At 52.4% G+C, this 18,865-nt stretch overlaps 1 protein-coding gene across 1 annotated transcript; it reads left to right on the plus strand.

The window, feature by feature from the left end:
• Window positions 1–16,700: 16,700 nt before the first annotated feature.
• On the plus strand, window positions 16,701–17,912 carry LOC125519845 (auxin-induced in root cultures protein 12-like). Its single transcript, XM_048684621.1, has one exon. The coding sequence runs from the start codon at window positions 16,785–16,787 to the stop codon at window positions 17,571–17,573; it is 789 nt and encodes a 262-aa protein (XP_048540578.1). The 5' UTR covers window positions 16,701–16,784; the 3' UTR covers window positions 17,574–17,912.
• The last annotated feature ends 953 nt before the right edge of the window (window positions 17,913–18,865 follow it).

Here is an 18,865-nt window from a genome sequence, read left to right on the forward strand (position 1 = left end):
TTGGGAAGCGCGCGGGACGGGGAGGCCACAGTAATCGGATGGGATAGAGCGGAGCCGCCTCGATCCCCGCGCCACCTTTTTCGCCACGTATCGCGCGCGCGGTCGTTACGGGATTTGACAGAGCCGCCTGGGCCTACCCGTCAGCCACTCGGAAGCGGCCTGATATAAAGCGCCGGACCGGGGTCTCCCGAACAGTGCATCTCATTTCCTCTTCTCTTCCTCACGCCCCTCCGCTGCGCTCGCTCTCGCCCCAGCGCCACCGCACCGTACGCGTCTCGCCGGCGACAATGGGGAAGGAGAAGACGGCGACTCTGGAGCGGGCAAAGAAGGCGACAGCGAGGTCAAAGGGGAAGGCGTCCAGCTGGGGCGGATCTTCCTCGCGGTCCGGCCTGCCGAGGGGCTGGATCCAGGGCGACTGGATCCACTCAAGGATCTCCCAAGAAGACCTCGACGACTTGGCCGAAGGGGGGCTGATCCCCTACGACTCGGCGCGGCTTCCGGGGAAGGAATCTGAGCCGCAGCCTCGGGAGGGTGAGCGTGTCCTTCTTGCCTCCCACGTCGACCGTGGATTTTCCTTGCCCCCTCACCCCTTCTTCCGAGGGTTTCTGGACTTCTTTGGGGCACAACTCCATCATTTTACCCCCAACTCAATCGTTTATCTTGCCGCTTTCATTTCTTTGTGTGAGAACTTCCTGAGTTGTCGGTCTCACTGGGGTCTCTTCAAGCATATTTTCACTTGTCGCTCCCAGACAGTGAAAAAGGCTAATCCGAGTGACGAGAGGACCCAAGTGATCCAGATGTGTGGGGGTCTTGGCATCCAGACGAGAGGGAAAAGCTCCTTCCCGGCCATGATTCTTCCCGACTCAGTTCGCGGATGGCAGTCGACCTGGTTTTACTGTAAAGACCAGTCGACGCCAGGGCAATCGACTGGCCTCCCTCCCTTTACCATGGACCGAGTGGAAAAACCCTCCCCTTTGAAGGTGCTCCCGGAGGAGAAGGCGCACGTGAAGGTGCTGGTCGACTGAGTGGTCCAGCTTATTCACGACGGGGTCACTGGTATGGATCTCTTGGAAGTCTTCCTTCAGCGGCGCATCCAGCCTCTCCAAGCCTGAGACCATCCGATGTGGATGTATTCGGGTCTTGAAGACTCCACTCGGATCCACCCGGAGGAGGTCGACGACGACACACTAGAGAAGTGGCTGTCTGGCATTACCGGGAATAAGGACAATCCCAGGGGAGCCAGGAGAGTCCCTCCATTCGACCAGTCCCACGCACCCGAGCAGGTCTGATTCTGAGTTTTTGCTTGTAATCTGAATTCACTCGCGTAGCTGCCTATATTGCGTCGACTGACTTTGATCTACCTGCTTTCTTTCAGGCCATTATTGAAATGTATTCAATGCCCAACGGGGAGCAGGAGCAAGCTCTGGAAGGCGAGGCGAGTGGCGGCGAAAGCGGCGAGTGGACTTCCGATGGTGAAGGGGATGGAGGGAGTGACGACTCAAGCGGTGGAGAAGAAGTCGAGTCGCCTCCTCTCAGGGAGAGGCGATCCAAGCTTGACCAAGAACGGCCGAGTGCCCGTGACAAGGCAAATGCTCCAGCTGGTCAGTCTTCGAAGCGCCCTCGGATCTCTTCGCCAACCCCGACTGAGAAGGCGCCAAAGCATCCCAGAGTTGTAGAGCCGAAGACTCGGAAGGCGTTGCTGAAAATCAAGATTGATACCCGTCGCTTCCGCGTGAGTGCCTCTTTTTGCATTCACTCGACGCTCCGCGTTGTTTGTTTTTCTTGTTTTAACTAGACGAACTTTGAAACTGTCAGCGCTGCTACCTCCGGGACCTCAGCTTACAGGGACGAAGATGAGGTGATGGAGGACGCAGTCACTTCTAATCCGGGTATGATCCCTGCCATACTGTCTTTATTTTGGTCGATTCAACTGCAACGCGTACCATTGGGTGATGTGACTTTAATGATTGAACTTTGCATAGCTCCCAACGTTATTGACCTCTCTGATGATGATGAAGAGCCCGAGAGGCCTTCCACGAGGAAAAATAGGCGAGTTCCTGCAAGCAGGGCGCTACAGACGACGCCAAGGGCGGAACCAGTTGTTCAGGACACTGGCGACGTCAATCGGGGTTCTGTTACCTTCGCTGAGCCACTGTCAAGTGCCCTGCCTTCTTCGTCGACTGCTCAGGCCCCTGTCGACCCGCCTTCAGTTTTTGCGACCCATCATGTCTTAGAGGACGAGGTGAATGCTGCTAAGGAAGCCATACGCCAGGCGGGCATTATGATGGAGAAGATGAAGACGGTGCGGGACGCCAGCCAAGTCGCCTATGATGCCAGCTCGGCTCTCCAGAGCAATGTTCAGGTTAGTTGGTCGCCGCTTGTTCTGTTAGGATATGCTACCTGAAGATTCTTTCCGAAAACCGTTGCATCTGTACACCCACTGGGTGTGTCGATTGAATTTTTGGTCTAGTGGGGGCACGCTGAGTGCACCCACTGGGTGTAGTCCCCAAGACTATGGTGGACTGCTGGCAGTCGACTATAGTCTTTGTATTTTGCCGAATGTATAAACCGAAATGGTAGTTTATCTCTTCCACTCGATCTGGTCGAGTGGGATCAGAACCGGTGGGGGCACGCCAAGTGCACCCACTGGGTGTAGTCCCCGAGACCGCGGTCGACTGCTGGCAGTCGATTGTGGTCTGAGTTCTGCTCTTTTTTTTATTCCCCTCACTCGACTCCGGCGGACCGGTCGAGTGGGATCAGAACCGGTGGGGGCACGCTAAGTGCATCCACTGGGTGTAGTCCCCGAGACTATGGTGGACTGCGGGCACTCGACCGTAGTCTTAGTATTTATTGCCTTTGTTGTTTTTTTGCTGTAAAAATAACTTCTCCCCTTTGATTTCAGAAATCTTGTGATCTTGGAGCTCTCTTTGCTGACTTGGAGAAGCAGCAGATTCAACTGAACCTTGACTTGGAGCTGGCCAGGACAGAGCTGCAAAAGGTCAGAGACGGCGCCACAGGTAAGACGAGTTTGTCGACTGGTCAGTTTTAGGCTTGAGTACCCTTCCGCTATTTCTGAATCAATCATCATTTCTTTGCAGAAAAACTGAGAGAAGCTCTGGCGAAGAAGGATCAGGATTTGGCCGCTGCTCGTAAGGAGGCTGACGACAAGACCGCTCTGGCCGAACAGAAGCTGGCTTCGGTCGGCCAGTTGGAAGAAGAGAATACCAGGCTGAAGACCGCTCTGAATGACTCCAACAAGGAGTGCTCGCGCTGGAAGAAGGCGAATCTCGTCCAGGGCGAGAAAATGGAAGGCATTGCTCGCAGGAGGGATGATCTGGAGAGTTATCTGAGAAGTCTTGCCAAGAAGCTGTTCATCAAGCTTGAAGGTGCACATTCTGTTCCGACTGACTTTTTTTAGTCGACTCAGTGTACGAAAATTGACTTATCCTTGGATCGTGAATGCAGAGTTTTGCCAGAACTTTGAAGAGGAGACTGGGCGGATCGAGCCTGGTTTGGATCCAATCAACTCTCCCGTGAAAGATGAAACTGCCATGAATCTACTCCGTCTGGAATCTCGCATCGACAGTGCCGTGGACTACTTGGCTCGACTGAAGGTCGCCATGTCGCGGATTGACCCGGCACTTTGGCCAGAGGCTAAGCTCCAAAATGATATTGAGTCCCTGATGACTCGACTAAATGAAATCCCCGACCGAGTGCAGGAGTGGAAGAAGTCTGCTGCTCGATGTGGCGCTGACATGGCTCTGTCTTTGGTTCGTGTCCACTGCAAGGAGGTGCGACAGGACAAACTGGCAGCAATCAAGGTCGCCAACACCCAGAAGCATGACTTCCGAACCTTTATGGAGACTTTCATTGCTGCAGCCACTCGGATAGCCGACGGCGTCGACCTGGATGAGTTCGTCGAGCCTGCCAGCCCTCCTCCCGTGGAGTGAACAAACTCTTATGTCCCACCTTAAATTTGCCTCGGAATGCCGAGTGGTTTTTGTAACCGTTAAACTTTTTCGGGCTGCATGTCCGAGTACTTCAATTTGTGATTTGGAACCTTTGGAATTTACCCGAACTTGGTTTACCGTTGAATATCTTTATAAATCTCCAGCTGAGTGAACCCATTCTTCATTCGAGACAACTTTTGCATTCGCAGCGCAGCTCCGAAGGAGAGGGAAGCAGTCGACCTATGTCTTGTATTTGTGGCAAAGCTCCCCAGGAGAAGGCGGCGGTCGACCCACACCCTGTTACCGCAGAGTGGGACGGAGCGCACATTGTATTTGTGGCGAAGCTCCCCAGGAGAAGGTGGCAGTCGACCTGCCCCTCGTCGTCCTTGAGGAATGAGATGTGTTTCGTACTTAGGCGAGTATTGGACCGCAGCTAAGCCTCCGAGTGGGAGGATTGCTCTCCACTCGGTAGGATTTTTTCAAACTTAGGCGAGTGCCGGACTGCAGCTAAGTCTCTAAGTGAGAGAACTTAGGCGAGTGCTGGACTGCAGCTAAGCCCCCGAATGGGAGGATTGCTCTCCACTCGGTAGGATTTTTTCAAACTTAGGAGAGTGCCGGACTGCAGCTAAGTCTCTAAATGAGAGAACTTAGGCGAGTACTGGACTGTAGCTAAGCCCCTGAGTGGGAGGATTGCTCTCTGCTCGGTAGGATTTTTTCAAACTTAGGCGAGTGCCGGACTGCAGCTAAGTCTCTAAGTGAGAGAACTTAGGCGAGTGCTGGACTGCAGCTAAGCCCCCGAGTGGGAGGATTGCTCTCCACTCGGTAGGATTTTTTCAAACTTAGGCGAGTGCCAGACTGCAGCTAAGTCTCTAAGTGAGAGAACTTAGGCGAGTACTGGACTGCAGCTAAGCCCCCGAGTGGGAGGATTGCTCTCTACTCGGTAGGATTTTTTTCAAACTTAGGCGAGTGCCAGACTGCAGCTAAGTCTCTAAGTGAGAGAACTTAGGCGAGTACTCGACTGCAGCTAAGCCCCCGAGTGGGAGGATTGCTCTCCACTCGGTAGGATTTTTTCAAACTTAGGCGAAACGGATTCGCAGTTAAGCCCCCGAGTGGGAGGCTGGCTCGCCACTTGGTAGGAAATTGTTTTTACAAACTTAGGTGAAGCGGATTCGCAGCTAAGCCACCCACTGGGGGATTTCTTACGCAAACAAAAAACAATAATAATCACTGGGAAAATTATAACACTCTTGTCTTTGATAAATAAACTACATGAGTTTTTCTTATTACATCTCATCCGAGTGAGAATTTAAGTATAAAAGGGGCGGAGTAGCTCCGCATTCCAGGCTCGTGGCTCATCAATCTAGCGATCGACATTGTAGAGGTGGTATGCTCCATTGTGGAGGACTCTGGTGACTATGAAGGGGCCTTCCCAAGTAGGAGCGAGCTTGTGTGGTTTCTGCTGATCCACTCGAAGGACTAAGTCTCCTTCTTGGAAGGCTCGGCTCTTCATGTTTCTGGCATGGAATCGACGCAAGTCTTGCTGATAGATGGTCGATCGAATCAAGGCCATTTCTCTTTCTTCTTCTAGGAGGTCGACTGCGTCCTGCCGGGCTTGTTCTGCTTCATCTTCTGAGTAGAGCTCGACTCTGGGAGCGTTGTGAAGCAGGTCACTCGGTAAGACTGCCTCGGCTCCATAGACCAGAAAGAATGGGGTTCTTCCGGTCGATCGATTCGGGGTTGTCCTCAATCCCCAAAGGACTGATGGAAGCTCGTCGAACCATGCACCTGCTGCGTGCTTGAGATCGCGCATCAATCGGGGTTTCAGTCCTTTGAGAATTAGGTCGTTTGCCCTTTCTGCTTGCCCATTCGACTGAGGGTGAGCGACCGAATCATAGTCGACCCGAGTGCCCTGAGAGGCGCAAAAGGCCCTGAATTTGTCGGAATCGAAGTTTGACCCGTTGTCGGTGATGATGCTGTGCGGAACTCCATATCTGAATATCAACTCTCTGATGAAACTGATAGCGGTGCAAGCATCAAGATTCTTGATAGGCTTGGCCTCAATCCATTTGGTGAACTTGTCGACTGCTACCAGCACATGAGTGAAGCGCTCCTACCTGTTCTCAGTGGTCCAACCATGTCCAACCCCAAACAGCGAAGGGCCAGACGAGTGGAATGGTTTTCAGGGCCGACGCGGGCTTGTGTGGCATGTTGGAGTAATACTGACATCCTTCACATTTGTCGACTATCTCTTTGGCCATCTCATTGGCTCTTGGCCAGTAGAACCCCACTCGGTATGCTTTAGCCACTATGGTCTGAGAGGACGCATGATGGCCACAGGTCCCCGAGTGGATATCGTTAAGGATCATCTGACCTTCTTCTGGTGTAATACACTTCTGGCCGACCCCAGTCGCACTTTCTCTATATAACTGTCCCTTTATGACTGTAAAGGCTTTGGATCGACGGACGATCTGTCGAGCTTCTTCTTCATCTTCTGGGAGTTCTTTCCTTAGAATGTACATGATGTACGGTTCTGTCCAGACGGGAGTGATAACCAGGACTTCCATGATCAAGTCGACCACAGCTGGCACTTTGACTTCAGTCGGATCCGTGGCACTTTTTGGCTGCGGGGCCTCTTCAGTGAAGGGATCCTCCTGGACTGATGGTGTGTGGATGTGTTCCAGAAACACATTGCTAGGAATGGCTTCTCTTTTGGAACCTATTTTTACCAGATCATCAGCTGCTTGATTTTTCAGTCGGGGTATGTGATGAAGCTCTAACCCCTCGAATTTCTTCTCCAGTTTTCTCACTGCATTGCAATAACCAGTCATGGCTGGACTTCTGACATCCCATTCCTTCATCACTTGATTGATCACCAAATCTGAGTCGCCATAGACCATGAGGCTACGGATGCCGAGTGAAATGGCCATGCGCAACCCATATAAAAGTGCTTCGTATTCTGCCTCGTTGTTAGAGGAATCAAAGTGGATTTGAAGAACATATCTGAGTTTATCTTCTCTGGGAGAGACCAACACCACTCCGGCTCCGGAACCATTTATCATCTTGGAACTGTCAAAGAACATGGTCCAATGCTCCGAGTGGACCTGAGTCGGCAGTTGCTGTTCAATCCACTCGGCGACGAAATCCTCGATTGCCTGGGACTTGATAGCTTTCTTTGCCTCAAACTTGATATCTAGAGGAAGGAGTTCAATCGCCCATTTTGCCACTCGACCAGTTGTGTCCCTGTTATGCAAGATCTCTGACAACGGAGCATCGCTGACGACTGTAATGGAATGATCAGGGAAGTAGTGGGAAACTTTCTTTGTGGTCATATAAATCCCATATACGAGCTTCTGATAATGAGGATATCTTTTCTTCGATGGGGTCAAGACTTCAGAAATATAATACACTGGGTGCTGAACTTTGAAGGTTTTCCCTTCTTCTTCCCGCTCGACCGTGAGTACCGTACTGACGACTTGTCCTGTGGCTGCAATGTAAAGCAGCAAAGGCTCCTTGCTGATTGGGGCAGCAAGCACCAGCTGGGTGGAGAGCAGAGCTTTGAGTTCTGCGAACGCTGCGTCAGCTTCAGGAGTCCACTCGAACTTGTCAGATTTCTTCATCAATCGGTAAATAGGTAATGCCTTTTCACCGAGACGAGATATGAATCGACTTAGGGCGGCCAAGCAACCAGTAAGCTTCTGAACATCGTGCACTCACACAGGACTTTTCATTCGGAGTATAGTACCAACTTTTTCTGGGTTGGCATCGATTCCCCGTTCAGAAACGAGAAAACCGAGTAACTTTCCGCCAGGAACCCCGAATGTGCATTTTGATGGATTAAGCTTGATATCAAACCTTCTGAGGTTGGCAAAGGTTTCAACAAGGTCAGTCAGCAGGTCGGAACCCTTCCGTGACTTGACCACAATATCATCCATGTACGCCTCCACATTTCGACTGATTTGGGTGAGCAAACACTTCTGAATCACCCTCATGAATGTGGCTCCGGCATTCTTGAGGCCGAATGGCATGGTAACATAACAAAAGCACCCGAATGGAGTGATGAAAGCTGTTTTGATCTCGTCAGGTCCATACAGACGGATCTGATGGTAACCGGAATAGGCGTCTAAGAAAGACAGTCGCTCACATCCCGCAGTCGAGTCGACTATCTGGTCGATGTGGGGGAGAGTAAAATGGTCTTTCGGGCAGGCCCGATTGATATGTTTAAAGTCAATGCACATGCGAAGTGACTTGTCCTTCTTGGGGACCATGACAACATTGGCGAGCCACTCGAAGTGGTAGATTTCTCGGATGAACTCTGCCGCTAAGAGCCGAGCTACCTCTTCGCCAATGGCCTTTCTCTTCTGGACGGCGGACCGTCGGAGATGTTCCTTGACAGGTTTTATTTTTGAGTCGACTCTCAGGCGATGCTCAGCCAGCTCCCTGGGAACACCTGGCATGTCAGAAGGCTTCCATGCGAAAATGTCCCAGTTCTCACGGAGGAACTGGATGAGCGCTTCTTCCTATTTGGAGTCGAGTGTTGTCGAGATATGAGTCGGAGCAGCGCCGGGATCGGTCGGGTGGATGTGAGTTGTCTTCGTATCGCCAGTCGACTGAAAAGCCGATTCTGTGGCGGGCTTCTTGGCTCGCAACAAATCACTCGGGTCTGCAGTCTTCTGGTATTCCTGCAACTCCGCCACTGCCATCTGAGCATCAGCGATCTTCGAACCTTTCTGAAAACATTCTTCCGCTTGTTTCCGATTGCCCATAATAGTGATCACACCTTTGGGGCCAGGCATCTTCAATTTGAGATACACATAACATGGTCGGGCCATGAAGCGTGCATAAGCCGGCCTGCCCAAAATAGCGTGGTAGGCACTCTGGAAGTCTACAACTTCAAATGTCAACTTTTCCTTGCGGTAATTCTTGGAATCACCGAAAACCACATCAAGAGCAATCTGGCCGAGTGATTCAGCCTTCTTCCCAGGAATGACTCCATGGAAACTCATGTTGCTGGCACTGAGTCTGGACATCGGAGTGCCCATCCCTTTCAACGTCTCAGCATATAATATGTTCAAACCACTGCCACATCCATCAAGACTTTGGTCAGTCGAGTGCCTTCAACCACTGGGTCGACCACCAGAGCTTGCCTCCCAGGGGTGGCAATATGCGTTGGGTGATCGGACTGGTCGAACGTGATGGCAGTCTGAGACCATTTCAAATAACTTGGTGTTGCCGGAGCAACCATATTCACCTCTCGGTTGATGACTTTCAGTCGACTTTTGCTCTCAACATCAGCAAAAATCATCAGGGTGGAATTGACTTGGGGGTATCCATCGTTGCTATCTTCTTTGTCCTCAATTTTGTTTGACTCATTTTCTTTATCTTTGGGCTGCTTGCCCTGGAACTGCTGGATCAAGAGTCGACACTGTCGAGTGGTATGTTTCGGGTAAATGAAATTACCCTCTTCATCTTTCTTTGTGTGGACGAGGCATGGCAAGTCCAACACATCATTTCCGTCCTGGTCTTTAACCTTTTTAGGGTTCCAAGGCCCTTTAGGTTTCCCTTTAAACTTTCCTTGGGTTAAAGCCAAGGCTTCCCCGGGAGCCGCTGGCTCGGCTTTCCGCTTCTGTTTCCGATTGGAATTGCCCCTGGGTTCTTGGGCGACTGACTTGAGTTTTCCACTCCTGAGCCGATCTTCATCTTCGCCATTAGCGTACTTGGTGGCAATCTCCATCATCCGATTCAGGGACATATCCCCATTTCGACCGAATTTCAAATTCAGTTCTCTGTACTTGACGCCTTTCTTGAAGGCACAAACTGCTTGGTGGTCAGGCACATTTTCCACCGAGTGATGTAACGTGATCCACCTCTGGATGTAATCCCTCAAAGTTTCATTTGGCTTCTGTACACAAGACCGCAGTTCCGTCAGTCCTGCCGGCCGCTTGCACGTACCTTCAAATGTGGTGACAAACACTCGGGAGAGATCCTCCCAAGTGTAAATGCTGCTAGGTGCTATCTGGTTCAGCCACGCTCTGGCCGAGCCCTCCAACATGAGAGGGAGGTGCTTCATGGCCACTTCATCATTGCCGCCGCCGATCTGGAGGCCACTCGGTAATCTTCAAGCCAAGTATCGGTCTTGGACTCGCCAGTGAACTTACTGACTCCAGTCGCCAACCTGAAGTTGGGAGGAATCACAGCGGCCCTGATGGCCCTACTAAAGCATTCTGGCCCCGAAATATGCACTCTGCTGCTGGTAGGTGCATCTCTGTCGTGACCTTCTCGGTGAGCCCTGTTCCTGTCGACCAAAACTTGGACGAGAATGGATCTCGCGTCAAAGCCTGGCCCTCTGGGGTCGACTGGAATCCTTCGCCCACCACTATGAGGGCGCCTGTCATCCTGCTGGCGAGGCACATACGACCCGCTCCTCGGGGGAGGCGTGGGCACTCGACGTCGACCGTCACGATCGACTCGGTGATCATACTGCTCATGGTTCCCATACTGGTCTCACCGGTCACCACGTCCCTCACGCCTCGGAGGCGATCTCGGGCTGTGAGCCGACTGGACTGTGTCCGCGGCAACGGATCTGCTGTGAATCCTGTTCCACGACTGAGAAACAGCGGAATTCTGATCTCCTGCTGCCCGGAGTAACGCTCTGATCTGCAGCAAGCCTCTGCCAGCCTCCGACTGGGAAGGCTGAATCGACTCTGCTATGCGAGCTGCAGCTGCTAAATTCTGAATCAGAGTTCGATATACCTGCGGGGGCGGGAAGAGCTGACGTCGACTGGATTCGGAAATCCGTTGTCGCGCATGCTCGTCGAGTGCTCGCTAGAGGTTCTCCAGTCGAGTGCGCTCGGCTAAGTTTGCCAGGCGCGCGTCCTCCAAGGCGCGAGCCTCGGGGGTCTCTCCAACGATAGGAGTGTACAGTGCATCCATGTTCCGGCGGCGAAGTTCTTCTCTCTACAGCGATGTGAGAGGCTCGGGAAGATACTCCTCATGGAGACGCGACGGGTCGCCTCCACCCGCGCCTCCGTCGGTACGGGGAAAACCGGGAGGACTGGGCGGTCCATCGACCATCAGAACCTCCGCCGCCGGATCGCTGCTGTCGCACTCGGATGCGGTCTCTGCGGAGCCAGTCGATAGGTCGAACAGGCCGTAGAGGGATTCGTCGGGCTCGATCGCCGTGACCTGGGGGGTGGCCGACTGACGCGCCACCGCGTGCCTCACCCACCGCTGAAGTCTCGACCGACCAGAACGCTTGCGCCGGCGGGAAACGGGGAGTGAGGACAACACAGGAGCCGACCGATAGGGGGTCGACGGTTGCCGCAGGAGAACGCCGCGGACGCATGCGCTAAAGTGCGTTGCCCCGCGAGCAGGGAGTGCGTCCACGTCGAGCGGAGCCTCCTGGAGCCAAGCAGAGTCGTCGACGATGAACGTGAGCGCGCCGAGACGGATCTCGCGGCCCTCCACCGAAACTCCGCCGAAAACCATGATGATTCGGGTCGGAAAAAGTCACAACTTCTCCAACAAACGCTAAAACACCTGCCCCAAGGTGGGCGCCAACTGTCGTGGTTCTAAGTCTGACAGTAGTGTAGGGGGGTAAGTATGGAGAGGCAAGATTTTAGCTGTGGGGAAGTTGTAAGCACGCAAGGTTTACGAGTTCAGGCCCTTCTCGGAGGAAGTAATAGCCCTACGTCTCGGAGCCCGGAGACGGTCGACTGAATTATATGAATATGGGTTACAGAGGTGCGAACCCTTGTCTCGGAGGAGGGGGTGGCTTATATAGAGTGCGCCAGGACCCCGGCTAGCCCACGTTACAAAGGGTTCAATGTACATTAAGGCAGAGCGTTACTGGTAACGCTAGTAATAAAGTGCTATGATGACCATAAAAGCTACTTAATGACTGACCGTTAGCGTGCGGAGTGACTTCAGGTCTCTTGGCCGTCGAGTGGTTGGATCTTGGTCGAGTGATTGTTTCTTGGTCGAGCGTCTTCGAGTCTGTCGAGTGGAACACCTCCAAGTCTATTGAAAGGTGGTTTCTTCTAGAGATGTCCTTGGGTAGAGCAGTTAGGACAGGCCCATGACCCTACCCTAGGTACATAGCTTCATCAGTACTACCGCTTGGGGCGGTACTACCGCGGGCAGGTCACGGTACTACCGCTGCATGCCAATTTCCATCATTTTCCTGCCTTACCTTGATCTTTTTGTTGAGTTTGTTGGCTTATGCTCGTTCTTTCTGGTTGTTTTGCGTGTTCTTGTGTTTGGCTCCAGGTGATGACCTTTCCGAGCAGCAAGGTCGCCGTATCAACCCCGGGCGTGCCACATCAAAACGCTACCGCACCTCAGAGCCAGCCGGTGGTTCCTCGAGCACCCAACCGCCTCCAGCAAGTGCATCTGCAAGTGTTCCTCCACCTCCTCAGCAATCGAAGCGAGCTGCCAACAAGCCAAAAGGGAAGACTATGACTGAGATGACCAACAAGGAGTTTTGGGAGAAGCGTCGCCGCAACCCCTATGCGGTGGACCAAGAACCCACTTTGGTCAACCGCCCGTTCTGGAACCGTTTTCAGTTTTCCATCTACTTTGATGTGATCAAGGCCAAGAAGAATCTTTTTGTTGATGTTCGCTCCATTGACACTGATGCTATGGAGAAGGACCCAGAGTACTTTGGAGAAGCTCTTCAGATGTGCACTCAGCTGAACATTCTCAGGATCATGCAATTCAATAAGGATTTGGATGCGGATTTGGTGGCTCAATTCTATGCCGCCGTCCATCTTGGGACGGATGTCGACAGGACTCTGACATGGATGACCAATGGCAAGTTGCTTTCTGTCAAGTGGAAGGGTTTCATGGAGTTACTTGATGTGGTGGATACCGGGCTTGAGACTCCTGTCGGGTTCCGCCCTCACCGCAATGCTACGTCCACCCACAAGCAAGCCCTTTGGCCCTACTGCACTGTGAAGGTTCACCCAGTAACTGAGAAGAAGACCTATGAGCTGTCTCCGTATCTAGACATTCTTCATCGCATATTCTGTGAGACTCTCTTCCCTCGGATCGGGAATCTGGATATGGTCCACTCTTACCTCATGGACATGCTCCTTTTCTGTCAACATGAGAAGGAAGCAAGCACTGGAGAGAGCCTGGATATCTCTCATGTCATGTGGTCTGAACTTGTATCTGCCGTGTCTGAGCGCAAGTGTCCTATCTATGGTCCATTCATCATGGGGCTCATTGGGAGGGCCTGGGCACATACTTATCCTAGAGTGCTGCTAGAGACTGGAGACTTGGTTTCTCATGAGATCAAGCGTCTGAGGAAGAAGGACAACTGGACAGCGCCTCACACAGGGGGTCCATCTGCTACTGCTGCCATAGGGGGTCCGTCTGCTGCTGTTGCTGCTGCCATGGGGACCGAGGGTGAGGCTACTACTGATGCTCATGAGGAGAACTTTGGCCCCTCTAGTGCAGAACCGTCGTGGGCACAAAAGCTTAAGCGCAAGATGAAGAAGCATTTCTGCATGGAGTCTCATGGTCAGTACATGACTCATGTGGCGGAAAAGCATGTCAGGACACGCCACAAGGAGCTCATGCGTCAGATGGGAGCAACAGTTGCCAGTGGGTCTGAGGGTCAGATCACTGAAGAGGAGGACTGGATTCATCAGAATTGCCACTGGACCGACTCCGATGCCGAGCAGTTTTCGACCCACGATGAAGATGCAGAGATGTGATGTTCGAGATCTTCCTCCTCCCATCACCTGGAGTCGTAGTGTCACTCTATGCCCTTCTTGGTGTCTCACTTCCAAAGGGGGAGAGAGTGTAGGGATTTGCTTCTTGTGTCGTGCTTTGAGTCGTCTTGTGGTTTCTTGTGTGTTCTCTCGGTGTCCTTCTTGTTCTCTCGGTGTCCTTCTTTGGTTTGGTTTGGTGTGAGACCTAAGTTCTAGTCATATGGTGTGAGACATATGCTCCCTATCGCTACCTTGTTACTTATGTCATTTCAGAGTACTGTAGTTTATTGTGAGATGCATGCTTGTCCTGTTTATTCACTTCTCTCATATATCTTGTGCTTAGTATTGTTGGACTATAAAATATAGGCGGAGTGTTGATCCGAATGTGTGTGTCGTGCCATCTCTTGATGCACACATTCTGAGGGAGCCCGTCTATATTTTGTAGTTCTTAGCTTTCTTCATTTTATTTCTTTTCCTTGCGCAAATCCCTTGTTGTCATCAATCCACCAAAAAGGGGGAGATTGTTACGGCATATCTCTCTCAAGATAGTTTTGGTGATTGATGACAACATGTTTGTGGACTAATCTTGTGCTTTGAATAATTCACAGATTCTCCCCTGCCACAAGACGCTTTCTTCCCCTCATAGTGTATTTCAATACGGTGTAACTCTTTCGTTTCTTTCTCGGTGGACTAGTTGCGTAAAGGGCACCGTACTATCAAGAGGGGGTCCGCTGGGGTACTGCATGGGTGGAATCATCACGTACACATCAGCTTCTCACCCTCCGAGCATTTCCTCCATTGAAGAGATCTCTCCTCTTTCTTCATTGTCCTGTCTGGGTCAAAGCGGTAGTACCGCGCACCCAGCGGTAGTACCGCTAAGGAGCCACAAGCGGCAGTACCGCTCCGCAGCGGTAGTACCACCCGTGGCTCCACAGCAGTAGTACCGCTGGGGGCCTGGCACCTCCGCCTTGTCCTCAGCATCTTTGAGAGATTTCTTCTCTCTCTCGCGCCCCAGCGGTAGTACCGCACTGCCTGCGGTACTACGGCCGAAGGGTCACAAGTGGCAGTACCGCTCCACAGCGGTACTACCGCCCTTGACCCCACTGCCATAGTACTGCTGGGCAGTCTGGCTCCTACCGCCTCGATTCAAGAGGTCTTTTTCTCGTGTCGGGTTGTACGTCACTAGTCATGGTTGTAGTGGCGGTAGTACCGTTCCAGGAGCAGTAGTACCGCCCTACCACCGCGGCAATACCGCATTTAGGTCCGTTCCCTACTGGTCTCCTCAACGCGGCAGTACCGCTGGCTGGCGCGCAGTACCGTTGTCCTGGCGGTAGTACCGCCCCCCTCTCAGCGGTAGTACCGCCCTGTGCGGGGCTGGTTGGTGGGGGGCAACGGGATTGTTGCCCCCACTATAAAAGGGAGTCCCCTTCTTCCTTCTCACCTACCTCTTCCTCCCCCAAGCTCCATTTATTGCTCAAGCTCCATTAAATACTCCAAGCTCCATTTTCGCCCGATCTATCTCTCTAGCCAATCAAACTTGTTGATTTGCTCGGGAGTGGTTGAGAAGGTTCCGATCTACACTTCCACCAAGGGATCTTCGATTCCTCCACTCATCCCTAGCGGATCTTGTTACTCTTGGGTGTTTGAGCACCCTAGACGGTTGAGGTCACCTCGGAGCCATATTCCATTGTGGTGAAGCTTCGTGGTCTTGTTGGGAGCCTCCGATTAAGTTGTGGAGATTGCCCCAACCTTGTTTGTAAAGGTTCGGTCGCCGCCTTCAAGGGCACCAATAGTGGAATCACGGCATCTCGCATTGTGTGAGGGCGTGAGGAGAATACGGTGGCCCTAGTGGCTTCTTGGGGAGCATTGTGCCTCCACACCGCTCCAACGGAGACGTACTTCCCTACAAAAGGAAGGAACTTCGGTAACACATCCTCGTCTTCACCGGATCCACTCTTGGTTATCTCTTACCTTTACTTGTGCAAGCTCTTCAGTGTTTCTTCCTTTGCGTGCTTGTACGCTTGTTGTTATTGCATCATATAGGTTGCTCATCTAGTTGCACATCTAGACAACCTACTTTGATGCAAAGTTTAATTTGGTAAAGAAAAGCTAAAAATATGTAGTTGTCTATTCACCCCCCCTCTAGTCAACCATATCGATCCTTTCACCGCCCCTCTTGCCCTCCGCCGCGTGAGTCGCCGTCCAGATCCGTCGGTTCACGCGCCCTGCCGCCGGAGTTGCGCCAAGTCCCGCTGCCTCCCCTGCTTCGGCTGCAAGCACGCGAGGCGAGGTGGAGGCCAGGGCGGGGCGGCGGTTATGGGAGGCGAAGGAGCTCGGGCTCGAGGGGCTCCTTCCCTCGATCTAGATCAGGCGCCGCCGTGCGTGAAGACGATGAACAGTAGCGCCGGCGAAGCAAGGGGCTTTCTGCAAAAAGAATGCCACATCGGCAGCTGACACGCGGGCCCCGCCGGTCAGATACACCGTCAATACGCGTTTATACGCGATTTAGACCTTTTTGTAACGTCTAGCCCCAGACTTAGTACTGACACGTAAAAATTATCAAACTTGATACCAATCTGCTTTCAATGCCCCAATTATGATACTTCTGTGCAATTTACTCCATTATCTGGCTTCAAAGTGAGTGAGTGGCGAGTTATCGGTGGCACAAAGTACAGACCATGCCTAATACTCCGAGCTGGGAGTAAAATCATAACGTCTTCAGAAATTTCGAGCTGGACAAGTTCACCACTCACCATCTCAGGCTTTGATTGATGGATTCCGTTTGAAACCCCGGACATCCGTGGCCAGCACACGCACACCAAACTCGGAGGAGCCACAACTCATTTCAACCCATTTCTTATATTTTTATCGCCGACATGTCATTACACTGACCTAGAAAGGTGTCATTAGTCATTACACCTAACCAAATCCAGACCTAAGCAACGAGAGAAAGCACACATTTAAACACAAACCCACCTAAAATCTTCGAAAATTACACACAGCCCCACCTCCCCTCTTATAAAACCCCTCACCCTCCCCCGTCCTCACCCCTCACTGACACTCCCAGCACTCGCACGCTCCAAGGCCTCACTCACCAGCGACACCCCGAATCCAGCGGCGTATGGCCTCCTCCACGATGCCGCGCCGCGTCGCGCTGCTCCTGCTCCTCCTGGCATCCACGCGCGCGGCGTCCGCGGCCGGCGCCGGCGCCTGCGCGGCCGAGAAGTTCCCGGCGGGGAAGACGTACGCCAAGTGCGAGGACCTCCCGCAGCTGGGCGCCGCGCTGCACTGGACCTACGACGAGGCCAAGTCGTCGCTCTCGCTGGCCTTCGTGGCGGCGCCGGCGGGGGCCAACGGGTGGGTGGCCTGGGCGCTGAACCCCACCGGCGAGGGCATGGCCGGCGCGCAGGCGCTCGTGGCGCTCAAGGGCTCCGGCTCCGCCGCGCCCACCGTCAGGACCTACAACATCACCGGCTACGTGCCGCTCGGCAAGGCCTCCACGCCCATCGCGTTCCCGGCCACCGACCTCGCCGCCGACTCCGGCAGCGCCGGCAAGATCCGGCTCTACGGCAAGCTGCAGCTGCACGGCGGGATGAAGGCCGTGAACCACATATGGCAGGTCGGCACCTCCGTCACCGCCGGGGCCCCCGACAAGCACGCCTTCGCCGCCGGCAACCTCGCCTCCAAGTCCAAGCTCGTCCTCTCGGGCAAAGCGGCCTCCGCGACCTCGCCTTCGCCGGCGCCCGCCCCCATGGCCGGCGGCCCGTCCGGATCGGCCGGCAGCGACGGCGGCGCGGCGGCGACCACGGCGCCTTCCGCCGGCAAGTCCCCGTCGGGCGCGGCCGCGGCCGGCGTGTCGGCGCCGGCACTCCTCGTGCTCGCGTTGATGGGCCTCCTCGCGGTAGTATGATGGCATTTCCTTTCCTGGCGGTAGCACGAATGAATGAGTACGTACTATAATTAGTGGAGGTGGCAGTGGGCATGGGGAGGAAGCATTTCTCGAACAATATATTTGTTCCATTTTTGTCGATCGATCTTGCTGCCTATTCTTTTTCCTAATTTCGTTTGAAATAAAAGATGGTTGGTGTACTAATTATTATTACCGAGCTGTTGTTTTTAGGTATATCGAGCTGTTGTTTTTGGGTAGACGTACGTAGTAGTATGTACTGCTAGCAGTCGGTGATTATTGTAGTGCTATTGTGGTCGACATGTCACTGAATTTATCATATGACTGATATATTTTCTATCATCAGAGGAGTATAAGTGTTTGGTAGCAAGTTGTATCTCTTGCATTCTGTGCAGTGCAGTTGCCCGATCTGGCCTAGTGATACACGCTGATTCGATTTGTTTAAAGCCCGGGCACCTTGTGAGAAGCACCAGCGTCAACTAGGGTCCCTGTCATTCGCAAGAGTTGAAATATAGGAATGCAAAAAAAAAATTCACGGATGAGAGTGTCATGTACACTTGATTGTGTAAACAGAAACACATGATTTGTTGGGCTTGATGGGAAATGCAGTCTGAAGTACAAATGGATTTTTATGTTTTGCAATTTCTACTAATCAAAATACACACCTAGAAAAAAAATCATAAGGATTTGAATCCTCCGAAATTACTTTTAAAAATTCTGTAGTAAAAAAGGCCTTTGCCTTTTTCCCGCAAAATGAAAAGGCCTTTCCCTTACATTTTTTGAAGGGCATCATCTGATTAATTTATTTTATCGTAAGCACTGAGCAAGGGGGCAATTGTGTCCCACATTGGCAGGTCATCAACAGGGATTTCTAGGTGTGTTCATGTGCTCATGCCAGTTCGGTTTGTTAATGCTCCTGAGCCGGTCAGTGAGCCCAGCCCGAGACCCCGGGTAGATATTTTCTTTGTTACCGACACAAGCCCGACTACTTGGGCCAGTCTTCATTGCTCTTGTTACCCAAGAAAAATGTAAACTCGTGTCATTTGAAGTTTTGACCTACTGGTAGCAACGTAGCTGGACAGCGGGGTCATCTAGGTTACCAATTTTTCTTTCAAAACAAATACTATTACTCCGTCTTATACTCCGTGCACTACACTAGTTTTTTTTTTACACTACACTACACTAGTGTAGAAAAAAAAACAGACGGGAGTAGTACATTGCAGAACGTGCATGGTGATGCGTGAAAAGAACACGCGCTTTTGTTCAGAGTGAAAAAAAGAAGAAGAAAACTGTAC

Source organism: Triticum urartu, chromosome 7 (genome assembly GCF_003073215.2).
Source record: "Triticum urartu cultivar G1812 chromosome 7, Tu2.1, whole genome shotgun sequence".
Taxonomy (NCBI): domain Eukaryota; kingdom Viridiplantae; phylum Streptophyta; class Magnoliopsida; order Poales; family Poaceae; genus Triticum; species Triticum urartu.